This window comes from Megalops cyprinoides, chromosome 9 (assembly GCF_013368585.1).
Source record: "Megalops cyprinoides isolate fMegCyp1 chromosome 9, fMegCyp1.pri, whole genome shotgun sequence".
In the NCBI taxonomy this organism is placed as follows: domain Eukaryota; kingdom Metazoa; phylum Chordata; class Actinopteri; order Elopiformes; family Megalopidae; genus Megalops; species Megalops cyprinoides.
Window position 1 is genome coordinate 37,069,471 of NC_050591.1, and position 19,243 is coordinate 37,088,713.

The 19,243-nt window shown below is 45.9% G+C and overlaps 1 protein-coding gene across 12 annotated transcripts in view; it reads left to right on the forward strand.

The window, feature by feature from the left end:
- The window catches only part of ncam1b (neural cell adhesion molecule 1b), a 192,676-nt gene that overhangs the window by 142,903 nt on the left and 30,530 nt on the right, over positions 1-19,243 (forward strand). For 6 of the 12 annotated variants that reach the window (XM_036535978.1, XM_036535972.1, XM_036535974.1 and 3 more), the window contains exons 9-13: positions 2,619-2,648; positions 12,440-12,590; positions 15,886-16,070; positions 17,269-17,365; positions 18,229-18,399. In XM_036535978.1, coding sequence (XP_036391871.1) covers positions 2,619-2,648; positions 12,440-12,590; positions 15,886-16,070; positions 17,269-17,365; positions 18,229-18,399 — 634 coding nt within the window. The remainder of the gene's footprint in view (positions 1-2,618; positions 2,649-12,439; positions 12,591-15,885; positions 16,071-17,268; positions 17,366-18,228; positions 18,400-19,243) is intronic. The other 6 variants (XM_036535984.1, XM_036535983.1, XM_036535975.1 and 3 more) reach the window with 1 other exon arrangement.

The following is a 19,243-nucleotide window of genomic DNA, read 5'->3' on the forward strand; positions in this document are numbered from 1 at the left end:
ACAGGAAATGTAAATCTGATCTGAGTGGGAACCCTGTAAATCCGAAATGCTGCACCCTGATAAACCGAGGCATCACACGGAACACTGTCCTGTCATTGGAACGGCACCAGTGATTGACCCTCTTGCATGTGTGTCACCTGACAAACAAGTCCTGATTGAAACTGAATTTATTGGAGGGGCAACAAATAAAAAACAAAGAAAAGCATTGTTCATAAATAATGTATAGGCTCCAGGATTAGCAGGCAAAAGGAACTGAGTGAATCTGAGATTCCAAACTCAACCCAGAATAGGGATTGTTGAGAGGAAGATAATTTCAAGTGTATGGACCTGCTTCACAATAACTTGATAATCAGGGTGTAGTTTCAGTCACAGCATAGAACTGTGTCCCTATAATGCCCCATATTTCTCTCTCTTAGAACTGCATGGAAAGGTCTACTGTGTCTCCATAATCAGTTGTTCATTGTTAATGCTAGCTCAGGAAACCTGCCTTGATACACATTAAATGAAGTCATAGCCTAATGTTTTGATTAGTTGTCAGCTTGCATTTTGGCTGTTGTGGAAGGGTTTTGGTCAGAGCAGGGACCTGCCTTCTGAGAGACAGTTATGGCATCAGAATCACACATACACCTTTACTATTTAAACACAAACCAATCAGAATAGTATATTCACCTGTACTTCTCAAATAGGCTGACCAATTAGAATTGAAAATTCACCTTTACTCCTCAAACACACAAACCAATCAGAATGACAAACTCACCTCTACTCCTCAAACATGAACCAATCAAATGTGCACATTTACTTTAAGGTGCCTGCTGCCCCTGGAAGCTGGTGTATTTTGTGTATTTTCCCTCCTTTCCTGTGTCCAAATGGAATAGTTTCTCACTGCTGTATTTTGTACACATCGGATTGGCCCACCAGCGTGTATGCTGCCATTATTATAGTGGCCATTTGCAAATGCTTCCATTTGCATGTATGGGTAAACAATATTGTGGCCTTTTTTGGTTTATCAGTAAATGTGGTAAAAAATATTTTTATGAATATTGGGTTGGGTCTGCTGAATTACAGATGGCATGTTTTCACAAAATATTTCACCTTTAAATTCATTAGCAACAGCATTTTTCATGATTTGCTATAATAACTGATTTATTTGGCAGAAGCTATCATGCAGAGAGACTCACAAGGCCGCCATAACTGGATCTGTGAGATATCAAACTAGCTGAAAAACGCAGTGCATCTCTCTTCCAAGCACAGCTCCTGTACTCAGTGCTTACATTTGAATACTGTAATAAAGTGTTACATTTTTATTTATTGATTTTAGAGGCAGGTTGATGTTGTTTAGGTTACAGGGCACAAACCTCAGCTTTGGCACTGACATGCAAGCACACGCTTTTTGCTCTGGCTGAACCTGCCCCAGAGTGTACAGGCATGGCGTTTGAGGTCATCATTCACACAGGCGTGGGACAGCACCTGTCCACAGGTGTACTGCGAATGTACAGCCTCGTCTATAGAAGCCGTTCGTGGCAATCTGCTTCTGCATCAGAGGGTTTGGAAGCGTCGCCGTTTTCACTGTCAACAACAGCGTCGGTCCTCAGAGTAGCCACATGAACTGCAACAGGACACTTTCTTCTTGTGCTGAAGAGGCCTGTATTTTTGTACTGTATAAGTAATGATTGTTTAGTCAGCACAGTGGCCTGGATTCAGTAAACATTATGAAGTGTTTTTTTTTTAATTTATTTAAATCAGAGACGTTTTTCCCTAATTGAAGTTTGTGACAGCATAACTTATGAAGAAGGCAGTAATGCTTGCCTTTATTGGTGGATCAATCTTAAAACCATGTTGACTGAATCCAGGTGGCTGTGTAAGACCAAAAATACTGATTCTGTCAAATGGGGAATAGCTTTACTCACCACTTTTTGCAGACACTCATCTTAAAACAGGTTTCGGTGCTGAGAGCTAATGCTCTACTCTGACAGAGCCCACATTAGTGTCAGGTTTAAAGCTTGGAATTAGTCTGTTTCAACTAACTGCAAATGTAACATTTCCCTCAGTTTTAGCAGCCATTATGAGCAATTGTGGAAAGTGCAGTTCTTTCTAATAAGTATTCTCAGGCATATCTGCACAGCTTTAGATGTTGCGTTTCATAGAAAGTGCGAGTACAAATTTAATGAATTAAAGTTATTAAATTTGGTCAGTACACATCCGTACAACGCAATTAACCTGACGTACAGTGTCGTAAGGTGTTTTTCCTTCCCACGGAACAACAGCTGAAATGCAAGCAGATAGCTTAAAAAAAACTGAGGCTTTAAAAAATGCATCCAATGTAATTGTTGAAGAAACTGTAAATGTATGAATATGCAAATTAACATGTCTCTTTTTTATTAAAATACATGCATCTGTTTTTAAACGTAAGCCTATATCACTGGACTAGAACAGGTAAAACGTATACTGTCGATGAAGAATTGCGCATGTACGTACTAGTGCAGTGCATGACTTCTGAACTGTGTGACTGAGAATTAATTTTTAAGGATTTTTTTGTTTTTGTTTTTTTGTTTTGTTTTGTTTTCTGCTCTTTTTTTCCTTTTTGTGGTGTTTTGTTCCTGTGTCTTTCTCTTCTCCAGGCTTCTTGGACTCGCCCTGAGAAACACAAGGTATGGCTACTAAACGCGTAGCCAGACTCCTGATACTAATGTTAGCGTAGACGACAGGTCCTGTCAGCCGGGGAGGGGGAGTGTTGGCTCTTTGTTCCTGCTGGACCGTTCAGACCATTCCAATCAAACCCCGAAAAAAAGGAACCAGAGTGTGTTTGTAATTGAGGGATCAGTAGGCCAGCCTGGGGCAGTTGACACTGTCCCCGGGCTTGGATCGGATCTGGAAATGGCATTCAGTTGCAGCTGTGATGTCTGGCTTGTTCTGTGGATGAAAGTTCCTGGACGTGTCTGACAGGAACAGCAGAGAGCCAGCATTCCACCCTCTGGGCTCTGGGCTCGGTCGGTACGGTCTGACTATGCCAAAGAGAGGACTAACTGATTTAACCAGCCAAACCGTTGAAGCACACTCTGCTCAATGAGGTTCTCCCACAGTTCTCACTCCAGTCATCCAACGCTGTGATGTCTGATCCTCATGAAATCAAAGAGGAGTTCATTGGAATGGCATGCATTGTGTAGTGCATTACAGCGCTGCTTTAACTGACAGCGATTAAGTGATGAAAAAGAAAATGTTTTTCTTTTTTTCTGTGAAATACATCTGTGGTATTTTTTTTTCTGTGTGTTTTTTATGTGTAGTAAGTGGGATCACTGGCATACAAGATCATACTGATCTTGAGGTGACTTGTGAATGAAGACTTTAGTTAGCGTTAGCATTAGCAAATTTTTTCATTTACCTGTCAGACGATACTGGTTTGCTTTGGTTCTTATTGCTCCTTTTACAAAGCCTGTTTGTTCTGCTGCTGTGGGCTCCCAGGCATTGCTGGTGCGTGACATGGCCCGTTTCGAACCTGAGCCGTAAGGATTTCATTATCTGAGCCACTCAGGGGCCCAGCATTTAGGATTAAAGGTCATGTATTTCAGCTATTTAGATTTCAGTGGTTGTCCACATCTACAGAGTATATTGAAAACAGGTGTACCAAATGTTTACTGTATATTGGTACAAAAACATAAAATTAAACCTACTCAAATTTCAATAGCTCTGTTCAGAACACTACTGTGCATATGTTAAAAGTATGCATGCCTAAAATTTATGGTATATCAGTAGGAAAACATGAAACATACTCAAATATCAGTGGTTACATGCAGAACACCACATTCTTAGAGTTTTTTAAAACAAGTAAGAATATGAAAGGAGATCACAGGCGAGGAAGGCCAGCTGGGAGGAAAGTTCCAGCTTTTTCTCGTCACAGCCGTTGTTGCTTCATTGACACGAACAAGAGCTTTGCTCATTGTTTATGGTGTTCGCAGAATTAAAATGTCATGTCTTGGCTCAACTGCGCTGAGGAATAAAATTGAAAAAGTTTGTCAAGTTACAAAATACAATGAAAGATGTATTTTCTTTGTAATGCTGTTACCAAATGTAACTGACATGTGAGCAGGGCTCAGGTCAGTTTTTTTCCCCTTCATATCTTTAAATAAATACTAAGGCTCTTAACATTCTCCAGGTGTACTAAGAATGGCGTCGCTACAGCAATACAAACTGCAACTCCTGTGAGTTGCACAGGATACATCATGAATTATTCACATCCCTGTTGAATGTAAAGGTGTAGGAGCAAATGTGTTTTGATTTCAAAGAAAATAATTGCAAAAAGAAAACACAACTGTGGATTCTTCTGTTTCCATGTTCATGCCCTAACTTCAGAATCCACTGACAGAGTAATCAAGCAAAGCCAGTTACTGCCACATCAAATCGCTCAGTGGTTTGCCAGCAGCAAGACTGTGCAAATACGGCTTGGGGATGAAAGCGGTATTGCATGTATTTTTCATTTAATTGATTTTCTGTCTTGAAAAGCAAGAAAATCGCTAATGGTACAAAAAAAAACACACAAAACCTGAAGCCACTTGTTCTTTCATCCCGTTTTTAAACCGTTCCTTTTCCATTCTTTCCTCAGTAGTGCGTGTGAGTGTGCGTGTGCGTGCGTGTGTGTGTGTGTGTGTGTGTGCGTGTGCGTGTGCGTGTGCGTGTGCGTGTGCGCGCGTGCGTGTGCGCGCGTGCGTGTGCGCGCGTGCGTGTGCGTGTTTACGTGTGTGTGCGTGCGTGTGTGTGTGCGTGTATGTGTGTGTTGCGCGCGTGTGCATGTGTGTGTGTGTGCGTGTGTGCGTGTGTGTGTGTGTGTGTTTGTGCGTGTGTGTTTACGTGTGTGTGCGTGTGTGTGTGTGTTTACGTGTGTGTGTGTGTGTGTGTGTGTGTGTGTGTGTGTGTGTGTGTGAGAAAGGTACTGTTAAAGCTTGCTGTTGACAGGTGTTTCATGCAGAGCAGGGAAATGGTGCATTTCGTTAGCGCTGTATAGCGGACATGGAGAACAGTCAGTTTGAACATGTATGACATGATTGGCACTTTTCATAGGCGGTGTTTTGACAGCATTTCAGCATATATAGCAGGTTCCCTCCCCACTACACCACAGACAGGCACTAATGCATACATCTCACTGTGAAAGTACGGATACTGGCTACCTGCAGCTTCAAATGCCTGTTGAGCCACTCTTGTTGTACCCATGGGTAAGGCACTTAACCTGAAACACCTCAGTAAGTATCTGTCTGTATGAATGGATATGAGGTGCATGTTCCCATACAGAATTAATGCCTTTTGATGTATAATATGTAAACACAACAGCACTGACACCCTCAACCTCCACTCACAACCCACCAGTGGGTCCTGAACCACTGACCCGCTGTCCAGGTGTGTTACCTGTGAGCTTCATGCAGGGACTTCCAAAAACAGCCTCTGTAGAGGAGCTATCTGAACAGTTCTCATATGTGGGCACAGGGTAAGGTTTTAGTGTTTTGCTTCAGAAAGGTTTAGTGGCCGTCCTGCTCATTACCATGTGTGCGCCTGGTCTGGTCCACTCAGGTAGCCTTGCCAGGTGTGTGTCAGGTGTGTGTCAGGTGTGCTCCACTCAGCTCGCCTTCGGTGTGTACGTCAGGTTTGATTGCAGCTGGGGTAGGGAGACGGCCCTGCTGGCCACCCGTTACTGGAGGAGAGGGTTAGGGGTGGGCTTTGACATGTACTGTGACCGCTGTTCAGCTTTTGTGTTCAGTTGCAAACGAACGCTTCTGGGGGGCAGAACACGCTTTGTGGCTTTAATTTAAAGGTACCTGTCTATGATATTTTTATGTAAAATCTTCCGTGCTTTCAAAAAAAAAAAAACGGGAGGTTAAAAAGGAGCCTTCTCCAGTAACATCTCCTGTTACCAAGCCCTGAGCCTGGCGTATGGTAACTCAGGGTGCTGTATGTGCTGAATGCTGAGGAGCTGCATTCCGCAGGACAAAGCGTGGAGTGTGAGGCGGGCGGGGGCAGGGTGCGGGGGGTGCGGGACGGGAACCCAGTCTGCCGCTCCCTTTCCCCTTTGTTCTGCTCGGCTGCCGTTATCTCCCCCTCTCAGACTTGTCGAACACGCGCGAAACGTGTCCCAGACAGATGTTAATGAGGTTTCTGTTCGCTCACGTTCGTGGGCTACGGCCACAGTACCGCACGCCGCTCTAAGCTGCTTCCAGCTGCCTGCGCTGCTCTCTCTCATTGTTGGCGTCTCTGTTAAATAATTAATGGCAGCAAAAGTGAGCCTTTGACTTAAGGAATTCTACAGCCGATTTGCCAGGAGCACAGTTAAACGTGTTCTCAGTTTGGAAATTGTGTTTTAAGGAATAATAAACTGATGTTTTTGTTGTTGTAGTTCCCCCCCCCCCCCCGCCTCCTCTTAAGATATGATGCAATCAGCTGCTCTCGCTTTAAACAGAGCAGAACGACAGCCCTTGTGCTAATGTCACAGAACAAACGCAGCTCCCGAGAAGCAGCACATTATAAACCGCGGGTGCGATAGAGAAATTGGATTTACGAAAACCCGCTGCTGTTTAGCTCTGTGGATTGTGACTAAGCCATCTCTCCGTAATTTAAGTTAGGTTCACGGAATTGATTTCATTTCAAAACTCCGTGTGCTATTTCCTGAAGTAAACAAGATTCCGTCTGACCGTCAGATGTGCTATGGATTACTGCCGCCATGGATGCATACATATGACGTATAATGTCATTTTCATTGACGGGAGTCGCCGTCCGTGGGCTTGCCTGGAGTTCAGACGATCAGTGCGTTGCGTTCGGATCGTTTAACAGGACGGCGGAGCCTGGTGCCTTCATTGAGAAATGCAATTGGGGGCAGAGAGAGGGACAGGGAGGCCTGATGGCATTATGAGCTGACTTCACTGGAAACCAGCAGAAAAAAGACGACTAGATGGAAAAAAAAACAGTCACATTCCATTACAGTCAGTGGCGCTGTAGAAGAGCAGTGACAAGCCACTCCAGAGCTTAAGAAAAAGTCGTTTAATGGCCACAGCTAGAAAGTAAGGAGACCGGCCAGAGACGAGAATGGAGGGGGTTCTTGCTCGCCCATTGCTTTGAGTGCTGGTCTTTAATTGTTTCAGAAAATTGCTAGTTCTCCAGGCCAGGCGGCTGTAAGCTTTTCTCTAGGCAGCACTTTCGTTCAGCCCCATCCTGTTGAGGTCTTCCTCCTTGAGGGTGGTGCAGCTCCCCTCAGGTCATCCTCCAGGTCTGCTACAGCCTGGAGAGAGAACTCCAGCAGGGGGGCTGGCCCTGAGGAGATTCCCAGATGTCATAGCTGTGACCTGTTGAAGGAGCGCCTTGGAAAACCAGCTTGGACCTTGGAGTCTTTCTCACTCAGGAAGCAACGCCTTTCCAGGCCTTAGAGGTGCTCTCTGGTTCACAGGGCTGCTCACTGGTATGAGAGGAAAAACAGCATTCTCTCACGGTCAGGTCAGCCTGGCCTTTCCGAGGCAACCTGATAACACAGTTCAAACAAAACCACTTGGAGTCCATGCAGGTGTCAGAGGAAAAACACCATCAGCACCAGCCCTCCCTGGGTCCTCCTTAATCATCTATTAAAGATGCCGTGTAAATCTAATGCCTGGCTCCCACAGTGAAGGACACCGTAGTGATTATCGGTGATGTTCTCTGCATCACACCTCCTCACTCGGATTGCTCCATCCTGCCAGCGCCTTCTCGCTCAGAATCCTCCACGTTAGCGGCCCGCCGCAGTGTCCTCCGCACCACCCCACAGCTGCCACCTCACTCCTCTCCCAACTCGGTGTGATTCCTGTCCTGCCTTCCGGCGAGTTCTTCCGCAGCGTGGGTGGGATGGGAGTCCGTCAGCGCCCTCGCTGACCCCGCCCACCCCGCCTGGAGTGGGAGCGTGTTCCGAGCATCATGGCTCACAGAGTGGAGCAGGCCCGCTTTGGTGTCAGGATCGGCACTCGCAGACTTGGGTGGGATAGGTTTATCACCAGGTTTATTGCCATCATTGAGTTTGTGCTGTGGAGATTGTGGAGTGAGGAACACCCCAACCCGCACCTGAATTCTGCAGCGAATAGGTCTGATTTCTCTCTCCCCATCCCCCAGCAACTCAAAGTGCTGGGCCGCTCTTAAACAAATTAGGAGGTTGGAGGTGGATTGTGGCATCAGATGAGGTTGGGAATGGGGCATAAACTGTTACTTTTCATTTTAGAGTGGAGTCCTGAGACGTCCCAGAGCAGTATGGCCAGTGATGTCTCATTACGGACATTTCTGAAGGAAAAAGGCCGGGGAAGTGAGCGCGTGCTGAATTATGTAAGCCTTTAGTACAGGCCTCCTTCGCCCGAGGCATAATTAATGTGTCGGCCGACCCATTCCACTGAACTTCAGTACAAGCTAATGAGGGATACAGCCGAAACTATTCTTAGGCTGCGTGCTTATAAAAATGAATAAAGCGGGGCACTGCGGACACAATTTGCATTAATGCCAGGGATAGCTGGGAATGTTCAGGACCTGAATTAATGTTTGCTGAGGTCCCCGGAAGTTCATTAGCAACAAGAACAAACTTGTAAAGTCATTTCGCCTCCTCCGAGATCTCCAAAATAAAAGCGCATGGCGCAGGCTGCGCACTGTGAAATCACCTCCGCAAAGTCGTTATGCATTTTATGAGCTCGCAGGAGATCTCCTGGAAATTAATAAGAAAAGAAACATTTTTTAAAGATAATACATGGAAACCCACAGAGTTTAAACTGATTCAGAATTTATTAAAAAGCAGTAATATTTTCAACAGTGCATTAAATATGAATTTGGTTTGATGCAAATTTGATTGTTGTCCCCCCCCCGCTTCCACCAGGTGATTGGCTGCTGCCGGGGAGATAGGTTTGTTCAGAAATGCGTCTGATTGGTGGGATGTCCTGTGGTTAGACACCCCACAGCTGTACACAAATAACCACACATCTACATGTCCGGGTCAAATCAAAGTGTTATATAGTCATATTTATAATATTTCCTGACGGAAGGATATCTTTTCCTGAGGTGATATTAATGAATCTGCAGTAGTGCTTGCTTATTCATAAACCCTTCTCTTTTAAGAAGTCCTGAACTGCAGCTGAAGAACATGCAGTCCGAAACAACATGTCCTCATTTTTGAAGGGATGACCATATTTCTGTGTGTGCGTATTATGACGTCAGGCTATGATGATGTCATTTAGCAGAAATTCTTATGCAGAGAGCAGTGGTTGAGATAATAACCCCACAATATGAAACACTCTAGGGTAAAATAAAAGCCACATATTTGAACACTTTGCTTTAGACACATTCACTTTAGAGCACTTAAAGAGAAATGCAGCCGGAGAGAGTAGAGATAAATCTGGATCAAAATAAAAACCAGGTGATGTTCAGTACATGTACAAGTGGAGGAATCGTGGGTCATAGATGAACATTTGTGGCATTAAATAAAGTGAATTGGAGAGAAACTGCAGAGGCTAGCTCTCCCTCCCATTTTCATTCCAGCTTTAACATTTTTCTTCATTGTATCTGTCTTCACGTGGTCAGGCTGTGCGGCTGGCCCTGACTTCTCTCAGAGTGCAGAGGCTTAACACAGTGGAGGAATTCCTGGCGTTTATCACAGATGCGAAATGCATTCCTCTTTATTTCATTGACGTTGGCTAGCTTAATCTAATCCTTTGCTGTTTTCCTGTGCCCTTACATACAGAGCAGGGTAGGGTTACCAGCATATTCTTTTATTTCATAACTTGCATAAGGAGAATATGAGGTGGTTGTCTTGAGACAGCAGTACCACAGTGATTGCCTTGGACTGTGCTGAAGCTTGTTGTTTCAAAGGCACATGCAGATTATCATCTGAGTGCTTGATCAGCCGAGATGTGTCTCACCTGCTTCACCTCTGCGCAGTCACAATGCTGTCAAGGCCTCACCTGTGCAGAACGCACCTGTATAAGCCTGGATTTATGGTGTAATATTTGTCACAGCAGTGACACGGCGCGGTGAAAACCTTGGCCACATGCAGCAGTTAACCTAATGTGGATCCGTGTAAAACATAACTGCAGATGGAGCGGAAGAGTGAACCCCCCTTTTTTTAAAGGCGTTGAGTAATAGGATGTCAGTTGTCACAGGTAATAGATGAGCGGCTTGTGTCAGGGACAGAGAGACTGTGTAATAATTGAAGCGGGGCGCAGTGCGCGCTTTAACACCAGCGCTGTGCGTCTCATGAATTTCAATGCCCATCGCCGTGACATCAAAGAGACGTGAAACTGCGGGCTTTGGCAAAGCAGGCCTTTTCCAGATAGGGAATATTGATATTCCGTAACAGCGGCTGAAGTGCCAGACAGACAATTGTTAAAACCTCATTATTTTCACATTTGTCAAACGCGATTCAGATATGCAGTATAAATCACAGAAGATGGTGTGTTCACTAAAACCAAAGGCTTAATGAATTCTCTGTCTGGTTTGTGAATGCAACTAGCACATTTTAAGATGCACATAAAGCAATGATTTGTGCATTTATCTAACACATTAAGATGTGCGGTAACGCAAAGCTCACTTTTTATTTTAATTTTTTTTTTTTTTGCTTACCTAAGACCTAAAACATTTAAAAACTGATTGGCTGAAAATGCAAATGCATTTCCCATTGTGGAGAGGGACAGATGTGGGGTTTTAGTCTGACATCACGCTCCACAGATGGGAGTGAGTCACAGGGGAGATGCAGCTGTGAAACAGATTATTTAAAAAAAAAAAAAAAAACATGCATTAACGTCACATCAAAACGACAAGTTCACCTAAGACGGCTCTTCAGTTCCTGTTTTTTTTTTTTTCTTTTTTTTTTTTTGGTCAGTGGAGCTAACGTTGGCTGAGATGCTACTGTGAACACTGACAAAGAGAGCCAGGGCATTTAAGCACATGGACTGAATGGCAGTTCACAGCGTTTCTTTCCTTTCCTCTGCTGATCGTACGGAGCCATAGTGCATCACTGTTGCTGTGGCAGGGTTTTCATACCGAGCCATTTTGGGCCTGCTTGTTTGTAGAAATGTTTGCAAACGGCGTTCTTTGCCTTGATGTCTCCTCCACGCTTATGCAGTGCTTGACTTTGCGTGCTTGCAGGGGACGGGTTCCTCAGTTTGGGCATAATTGATGTTGGCACACTAAAGGTAAATTACCATGAGTGTTACTTCCATTTTAAGAGTATGGTGGGTGAGCTGGGTGCGTATGCGTGGATGGGGGCGGGGGGCTTCCCTATTCTCCTCAGACAGTGGAGCTACAGCACACAGACGCATCGCTGACAGTAGAACAAAGACTAAAGCAGGAGCTCTTCCCTTTGAACAGGAGCTGAATACACAACTAAACACTAATACCATTGGGGACGGTGGCTTAAACAGCAAATGATTCAACATTATGAATCCTTAAACAGGCAGTGTATTATTTCGATAAGTGTAAGACATGAATGGAGTCTGGAGCACAGGACAGGCCGTTTGGCAGGAGGTGGCGGAGACGTGGCGCTGCGTCTCAGGGTGGTGAGAGCACACGGCTGGCACTCTCCGTGCCGTGCATTACAGAAGGTAACGTGCGTGTGCAACAGGAGAGGCCATTAATGGACTCTCCCCGGCTGTTTTTACGAGGCATAGAGATGCCGTGGTGCAGAAGCTTTTAAAATGGAGTCTGCCGCATCATGCGTTTCGTTATTGATGTATGCTTTTCTGCGTCCCAGAATGCAACTCACCATCATCTCAGCAGAGCTTCAGCATAGAGCAGATAGGAATATCTCACTATCTCTTCCCTCCCCCCTTTCTCTCTCTCTCTCTCTCTCTCTCTCTCTCTCCCTCTCTTTCTCTCCCTCTCTCCCTCTCCCTCCCTCTCTCTCTCTCTCTCTCTCTCTCTCTCTCTCTCTCTCTCTCTCTCTCTCTCTCTCTCTCTCTCTCTCTCTCTCTCTCTCTCTCTCTCTCCCTCTCTCTCTCTCTCTCTCTCTCTCTCCCTCTCTCTCCCTCTCTCTCTCTCTCCCCCTCTCTCTCCCTCTCTCTCTCTCTTTCTTTTGTGTTTTCTACTGTTTCTCTCCTCCTCTCCTCTTTGTATACCTCTCCCCTCTGTCATAATGGTACTATTGCTCCGGAATAGAGGTGTATCTGATCTAATCTGTTTAACATTCCCTCCAAGTATGGAGTATCGTACAAAACAAAGGGCCTATTATGTAATGGCCACAAGAAAATGTGATACAAGTGATGCACATAAAAAATCTGTACATACAGATATTACCTTGTTTCTCAGTATGTTGCTCCTAGGCTGTTGTGTTATTAATGTCAGTGATAGAGGAATGTGGTAGATTGCTGTCAGAGTATTAAAGTGGTGAGACTGCATGTTTAACAGTATACCTGCAGTGCTGGGGCGTGGCTACCTGTTCACCCTCCCCTCTCTCTCTTGCGCCCCCTAGAGTCTGGACGGGAACGTGGTGGTGCGCAGCGACGCCCGCGTGTCCTCGCTCACCCTGAAGTACGTGCAGTTCACCGACGCCGGGGAGTACCTGTGCACCGCCCGCAACCCCATCGGCTCCGACGCACAGAGCATGCACCTGGAGATCCGCTGTAAGCCCCGCCCCCTCCCGCCAGCGTCGACCTCACACACACACACACACACACACACACACACACACACACACACACACACAGTATCTGTGCCAGCTGAAAAGGGCATAGAGAAGGCAGGGGATTTGGTTAGACAGCTGCTCCACAATCATATTCAATGCTGGTGAGTCTGATCCAGGCAGAAATACGTGTTGGGGACATAAATCAAATTTGTTCCTAAGTTTCATATTCACTCTTAAAACTTTGCTTTGGGAACAATGCCAGCGGGTCACAGAGAAACATAATCTCCTGTTAATAATGCAACAGCATACAGCAATTTGGCCGTGGCTGTTAGCACAGAGTGGATGAACTTTACATTTAGCCAAATGCTAATTTGGGTGGTTACTGCTCATTGTTTAAACCTAAACAAGGGGTCAGCAACCCAATGTCAGCAAGAGCCATTTTTCAAAATTTCACAATAACACAACATTCTGAGAGCCACAACAGATTTTCACCTTTAAGAAACTGGAAAAAAAAAGAAACCGACATGTCAGGTTGTTTTGATGATTTAAAATTTAAGTAATTACTCACTGAATGATTTTACACTGTTTTGTGGAGGAGGATTGTTTTAATGCCACATCCAAGAGATGACAGCTCAGGTGAAAGTGAGATAATACTTAGCATATGATTATGCAACTCAGTTACTGCCTAGCTAGTTAGAAATGGTTGTTTTAGTGTGTGAAGATGAGCAGGTGATTGTGCAACTCCTTTGCTACTTAGCTCACTGTCTAGATCTGTCATTATGTTGTTGCAAGCTAGCTTACATCACTCCAGCTTGCAGGCTGGTTAGGTTTTACCTGACGTGAAAGACTTCTCTGGTACTTATGAATTAACTTCCACACCTACCCACATGACTCAAAATTATATAATTTTTTGTAAACCATAAAAGGTGATTAGATACACATACAGCATTATCAGGAAACATCAGAAAATCCTGGACATACAGAACTTAAGTTCTCCTTTATCATCTTCTGTTGTTAAGTGGTTACTGCAGACAGATTTTTCTAAAATACAGTACATTTCTGGTGAACAAACTGTCATAAAAAGTGGCTGTATGGGTGCATGTTTAAAATGCTGCCACTAACAGTCAGACATTGCCTTGTTTATGCTTATGATAACTACCAAAATCACAGAGCTTGGGCAGAGCCCCAGATATGTTCATATCCCAGCAACGCCCATGATTGACAGCAAATAGAGTTTCTCTGTCAGCAGCTGAGTGACTTGGACCTGTAGGACAGAAAATGTGGCATGCGTCTGCTGACAAATCTAAATGAAAATCTCTCTGGCAAAAGCAAATCATGGAGCATGTGGCCAACTTCGATTGTTTTGTGTTGTTAATTGGAGTTCTGTTCATTTTGGCTGTTGGAGTGCGAGGTAAAAGCATATTTAAAAGGTCTCTTAATATCCAGTTTTGGAGGAGAGCTCATTGCTAATTTGCACAGATCGCCTCAGAACAGCATGTGGCTTCAGAGGTGCAGGTTGCTAACCCCTAAACCTTAGCGCATCTGCAAGGAGTCTTCACTGTTTCACTTAGAAAAATAATAATTTTCCTCTCCCCAAATGAGGATTTTTTTCTCCTGCCTGAGGGGTCACCCCAAATTCAGTGTGGAGCCTCTTTGTGGAGTGGTAGAGTTGTACTGAAGGCTTTGGTGGGATCAGGTCATACGCATTGTCCCTCTCTGCATATATAATGCAGTGCATGCAACACTATGAGCACCAAGACAAAGTTCAGTAATGACAGAGTTGATAGAAACCAATTAAATCTAATCTTGCAGAAAAATTGAAAATTAAAGGAGAGAAAACATGTAATGAAAATGTTATTGGTTTAATTTCCTCTGTGTCCCCAAACAAGCAATCTACAGTTTAACCCCAGGAAGCATCATAACGCAGTTAATGTTCACTTGTTAGAAATCGCAATTAGGGAGTTTTTGTGATCGATCAGGGTTTTGGTTCAGGTCACAGTCACTTTGTGATTAGAGTTTGGGGAGAGCTTTGTTGCTAAGGTGAGCTGTGAGTCTGCCACAGATTAAAACAAAGACTCTTCTTCTCCAGGTACAGAATGGCATTCCCAGGTACATTTCACTACAGTTAAAAAAAACACTCAGATACAGCTTACGGTGGAAGAGCAGAAGGATAAACATGTTTTCTCCTGCGCTTGTGTCAGCTTGATGTCTTTCGGAGCGCATGTCATAAACACGCTGTCAGGCGCTGTCCGGCTTCGTGTACCCCCCACCCCACCCCCCTCCCCCCACGGGCTGCAGTGCTTTGTCCTGCGAGATGAAAATCCGAAAATATCAGGAAAGCGGAGGAAGGCGGAGCTGTCTCTCAGGGCGAGCGAGTGACGGGATCGGGGGGACAGCTTGTCTCATCAGCAAAGCACTCTGGGAAACGCGCTGACTCAGGCTTGTCCATCAGTCAGGTAGTGGAGCTCGGAGAGCTCGAGCTCGGCTCGTGAGGGAGGATCCGCCTATCAGAGAGCATTCAGGGAGCGTCGCTCTGTCACGGGTGCCGGGTTGCCGGCTAACGGACGCGTTTGAGAACACGAGAGGCCCGTGCGCTCTCTGATTGTTTACCCTGAGCGCAGAGATAAATGATTCCTTTCTTTAACGCAGGGCTGCCTCCGTTATTCAGATGATGTGAGGGGCTTTTGAAACGCTGTATGGTGTGTTATCCTGCAGCTTGCCCGCATTGTTCCTCCGTTTCATTCCGCTGCTTCTCTTTGAAAGCGCTTTTCAGATTTCACAGCGAGATTACAGTCACAAAGCAGTCTACAGCACGATGGTGAAAAGCCCCTGCAATCTGTTTAAAATAATAACTGCCTCGCTCTTACTTACCTTAATTGCGTAAAAACAATCTTCAATGAAAAAACAGTTCGCATGAGTTTCAGAAACAGTTGTTTGCGTTCACTCTGTGAGGATAACCTTCATTTCAGGTGAACTTGAGTCGACCTCCATCTGTTAGCTGATTACAGTCATAAAGGAAGCTGTCACTTTGGTAGATTTTTTTTCCCGTCTGTGTTGTATAATCTGTATTTTTGGGTTATAGAATTGCTTTCTTCTGTGGCAACACCTCTGCTCTGTAGCAGTACTTGAACTCAGGACAAGTTGATTCCACAGTCTGAAGTCAGATTGCAGTTGGTTGGTTGATTGCTTGATCGATTGATTGATTGGTGGGTGGGTGGGGTGATTCAGGTGGAACACGCTTTTTTCATGGCTGTTTGTGTGTGTGTTGTTCTTGCCGTCGGCTTTCTGTTCAGACTCCCCTAAGATCCAGGGGTCTGTGACGGTGTACACGTGGGAGGGGAACCCCGCCAACATCAGCTGCGAGGTTCTGGCCCACCCCGCTGCCTCCGTCATGTGGTTCCGTGATGGCCAGCAGCTTCCCAGCTCCAACACCACCAACGTCAAGATCTACAGTGCCCCCGGTGTCAGCTACCTGGAGGTACAGCCATTGAGCCAGCTTCCTTACCATGGGGGGTGTGGTCAAAAATGTTCATCCAATCAAAACTCATTTTCTCCAATTACTGCATGTATCTCATCTGAAAGGTTGAACAGAAGTTTGCCTAAGAAGAATTTATGTTACATTTATGATAAGGGGTTTGCTGTAGGCTAAAATTGTTCAGCACACACAGTTTTAGGCGGGTCAGTGGGTTGGTCAGCAGGAGTAGGACCATAAGCAGCCCATGCTGGGTATTATTAGGTATCATTAGGCGTGGCATGGTGATGACAGGTGAAGGTGTAGAGGGCATCATTGATCATAAAGGACTGTTTTCCGAGACCAGTGAGAACAGCTCGTCGGTGTGAGAAGGCTGATAACAAGCACATAGCACTGCCTCTCACCTTAACCCTGCATCTGGTCATCCAGGCCACGTGGTATCTCCAGCTGCCATCCCATGGGGCTATTTTCGGGCTGCTCTTGTGCTGCCTAATGGGCTTTCACTGTGGGCTGTTAAGAGAGCAATCAGCAGAGGTGAGATGTGATGCTGGCCACACAGTCCCTCTCCCAGGGGATCCTGTCCTGCCTCTGCATGCTGCCGGAGTCAGACCTGCTCCCCAGTCCAGCCCCTCTGATGGCTCCCTCTTACCTTGCCTCTGTCTGCAAGACTTACCAAGCAGCCATGTAATTCCAGCGTGACAGAAACATTCGGTGGATTTAAGGAAATAAATAAAACTGGTTCTTCATTTTTTTCACTTTTAAATGGCATTATTTATCTTCCTCAGCAGACAGCCTCTTTCAGTACTGTCCCGTTTGTAGGGCTGGATATTTACTGAAGCAGGCCAGCCTGAGTACCCACGCGAGGGTACAACAGCAGCCCCACCTGGGAATCAAACCGGCTGACACCTCACTGCTCTCCCAAATAACATCAGTGTGAATGAACAGCCTTGAGTTATTTCTTTTTCCATGGGGTGGGGGTGGGGGTGGGGGTGTGTGTTGGGGGGGTGTGGTTGCGTCTCCCCCCCCTTTGCTGTCATAAGTGACATGGTTTTCTCCAGACCAACACACCACAGTCACTGTGTGCTGTGAGTGCAGACAGTGAATAACAAGATCACCTGATTGCCACGGCAACACCAGTGTCATGTGTGAGAGGGGGTGTCAGTGTGAGGCTCAGGTCACAGGTGTGTCGGTCTCTCTCGTCCAGGTCTCCCCGGAATCGCAGAATGACTTCGGGAGCTACAACTGCACAGCCACCAACGCCATCGGCACTGAGTCCAGGGAGTTCATCCTGATTCAGGCAGGTCGGTAACCAGCCCAGTTTTCAGCTGGGTCCATCTGTGTGATTCAGGCAGGTCGGTAACCAGCCCAGTTTTGGGTCCATCTGGGTGATTCAGGCAGGTCGGTAACCAGCCCAGTTTTCAGCTGGGTCCATCTGGGTGTCCGTGCACTATGCACAGACACCACAGCCCTGCACTGCTCAGTTTCCATAACCCAGACTTATGATATATTTTTACATTTTTACAGAAACGTGCGTTTCCCTAACTGCAGAACATTTGCGGTTTCTGCTCTATGCCTCATCTGTAGGCGTGAATAGATAATATCATAAACGTGAGCCGCATGGCTGAGCCAACTGTCAGAGCTGCAGTTGTGGATTTAAACGAGTCTCATGTTGCACTAATGGGAGTTAAGTCCGCTACTAATAGAATATGGTTCATTAGAACATATAGATTTTAATAAAAGCTAATGTTTAATGACAGTGTCAAAGCACATGTAATGAAAAATAAATGTACTTATGCAGCTATACATTTCTGGGAAAAATGGTTTAAGATAGAGGAAACTAATACTGTTTTGCTGAGTGAAAAACATTTAATACCCTTTTGTAAGAGTTTGTAAAAGCATCTCAGTGCTCCAAAGCAATAAGAACAGTGTCTTCAGGCAAACCCAGGAAGCCATGCTATATGTATCAAATGTTTTCTTATCAGCTGGTGTATTTGGGGGTTGCAAGACAGTTACCATGGTGAACATATAGTTCAGCTATTATTAAAAACAGTTTTGCCATCCCAGAACAATTTTTTTAATCATTTCCTGTCTATCTGAGCCCTGTGATTCATGCCAGATTTATCAGACTCATCAATCATGTGACGTCTTCTGCCCCTCCCTCCAGACGTGCCCTCGGCCCCGTCCATCGATCGGGTGGAGCCGTACTCCAGCACGGCACTGGTGGAGTTTGACGAGCCCGACTCCAGCGGCGGCGTACCTGTGCTCAGGTACAAGGCGGAGTGGAGGCCGATGAGCCACGGGAGCTGGGTGCAGAGGGTGTACGAGGCGAAGGACGGTGAGTCGCCCGAACGAGGGCCTGAGAAACGCCGTCACCTGCTTACCTGAGGAGGCCTGTTTTACCCAGACACTTGGATGTGCGCCAGTACACCGTACGCAGTGTAGAGCAGGAAAATGAATGGCAGAACTCTCGGAGTCCGGTGTAGGATATTGGATAATCTGTGCACAGCATGCAAACAGGGGCATTCTGGGTAGACATTTGAGAGTGGGAGACTCCGACAGCCTTCATTTTCATCGCCTAATTCCCTCACCCATCATCGCCCACATGCATGAGGAAGGCGTTTCAGTAACCCGCATATGCTCCCAGCACTCCACGCATCTTCCCCACACTACCCCAGGAAACGTTACTGCTAAGCTCAGTGTAGAAGTGTGTTTAAGTTTCTCATTGACATCCCAGATGGCCGTTTGAGTGTGATAGACTCTGGAAGCGGTGAAGCCGCAGAGATTCGCTCAGGTAAGGGAGGAGGGATCCGCTGGTGACTCGCCGCCATTGGCAGGTGTAAAATCCCGCTGTCGCGGCTCAGGCGGGAAACCTGTCTCGCGCGCGGTGTGGACAGGAAGGAAACCACCGATAACATCTGTTCACGCCTCGAATAAATGGCAAACCTCAGAGCACCTGACAGCCGCTGGATCTCCGCTCCTCGTCTGGCGTTTGCGGGCACTGCCAACCTTTAAAAGGAAGGAGGCTGGCATTCACACCTGTCAGATCAGCCACCTCGCCTGTCACAGTGTCCCAAAACAGCCCGCATGATGTGGATGCAAAGGAAATGAATACTTCCTCTGCAGGCTTCCAAGTCTGCTTTTCCCTCCGGCCATAGCTAGCTCAGTTCTCTAAACTCTCA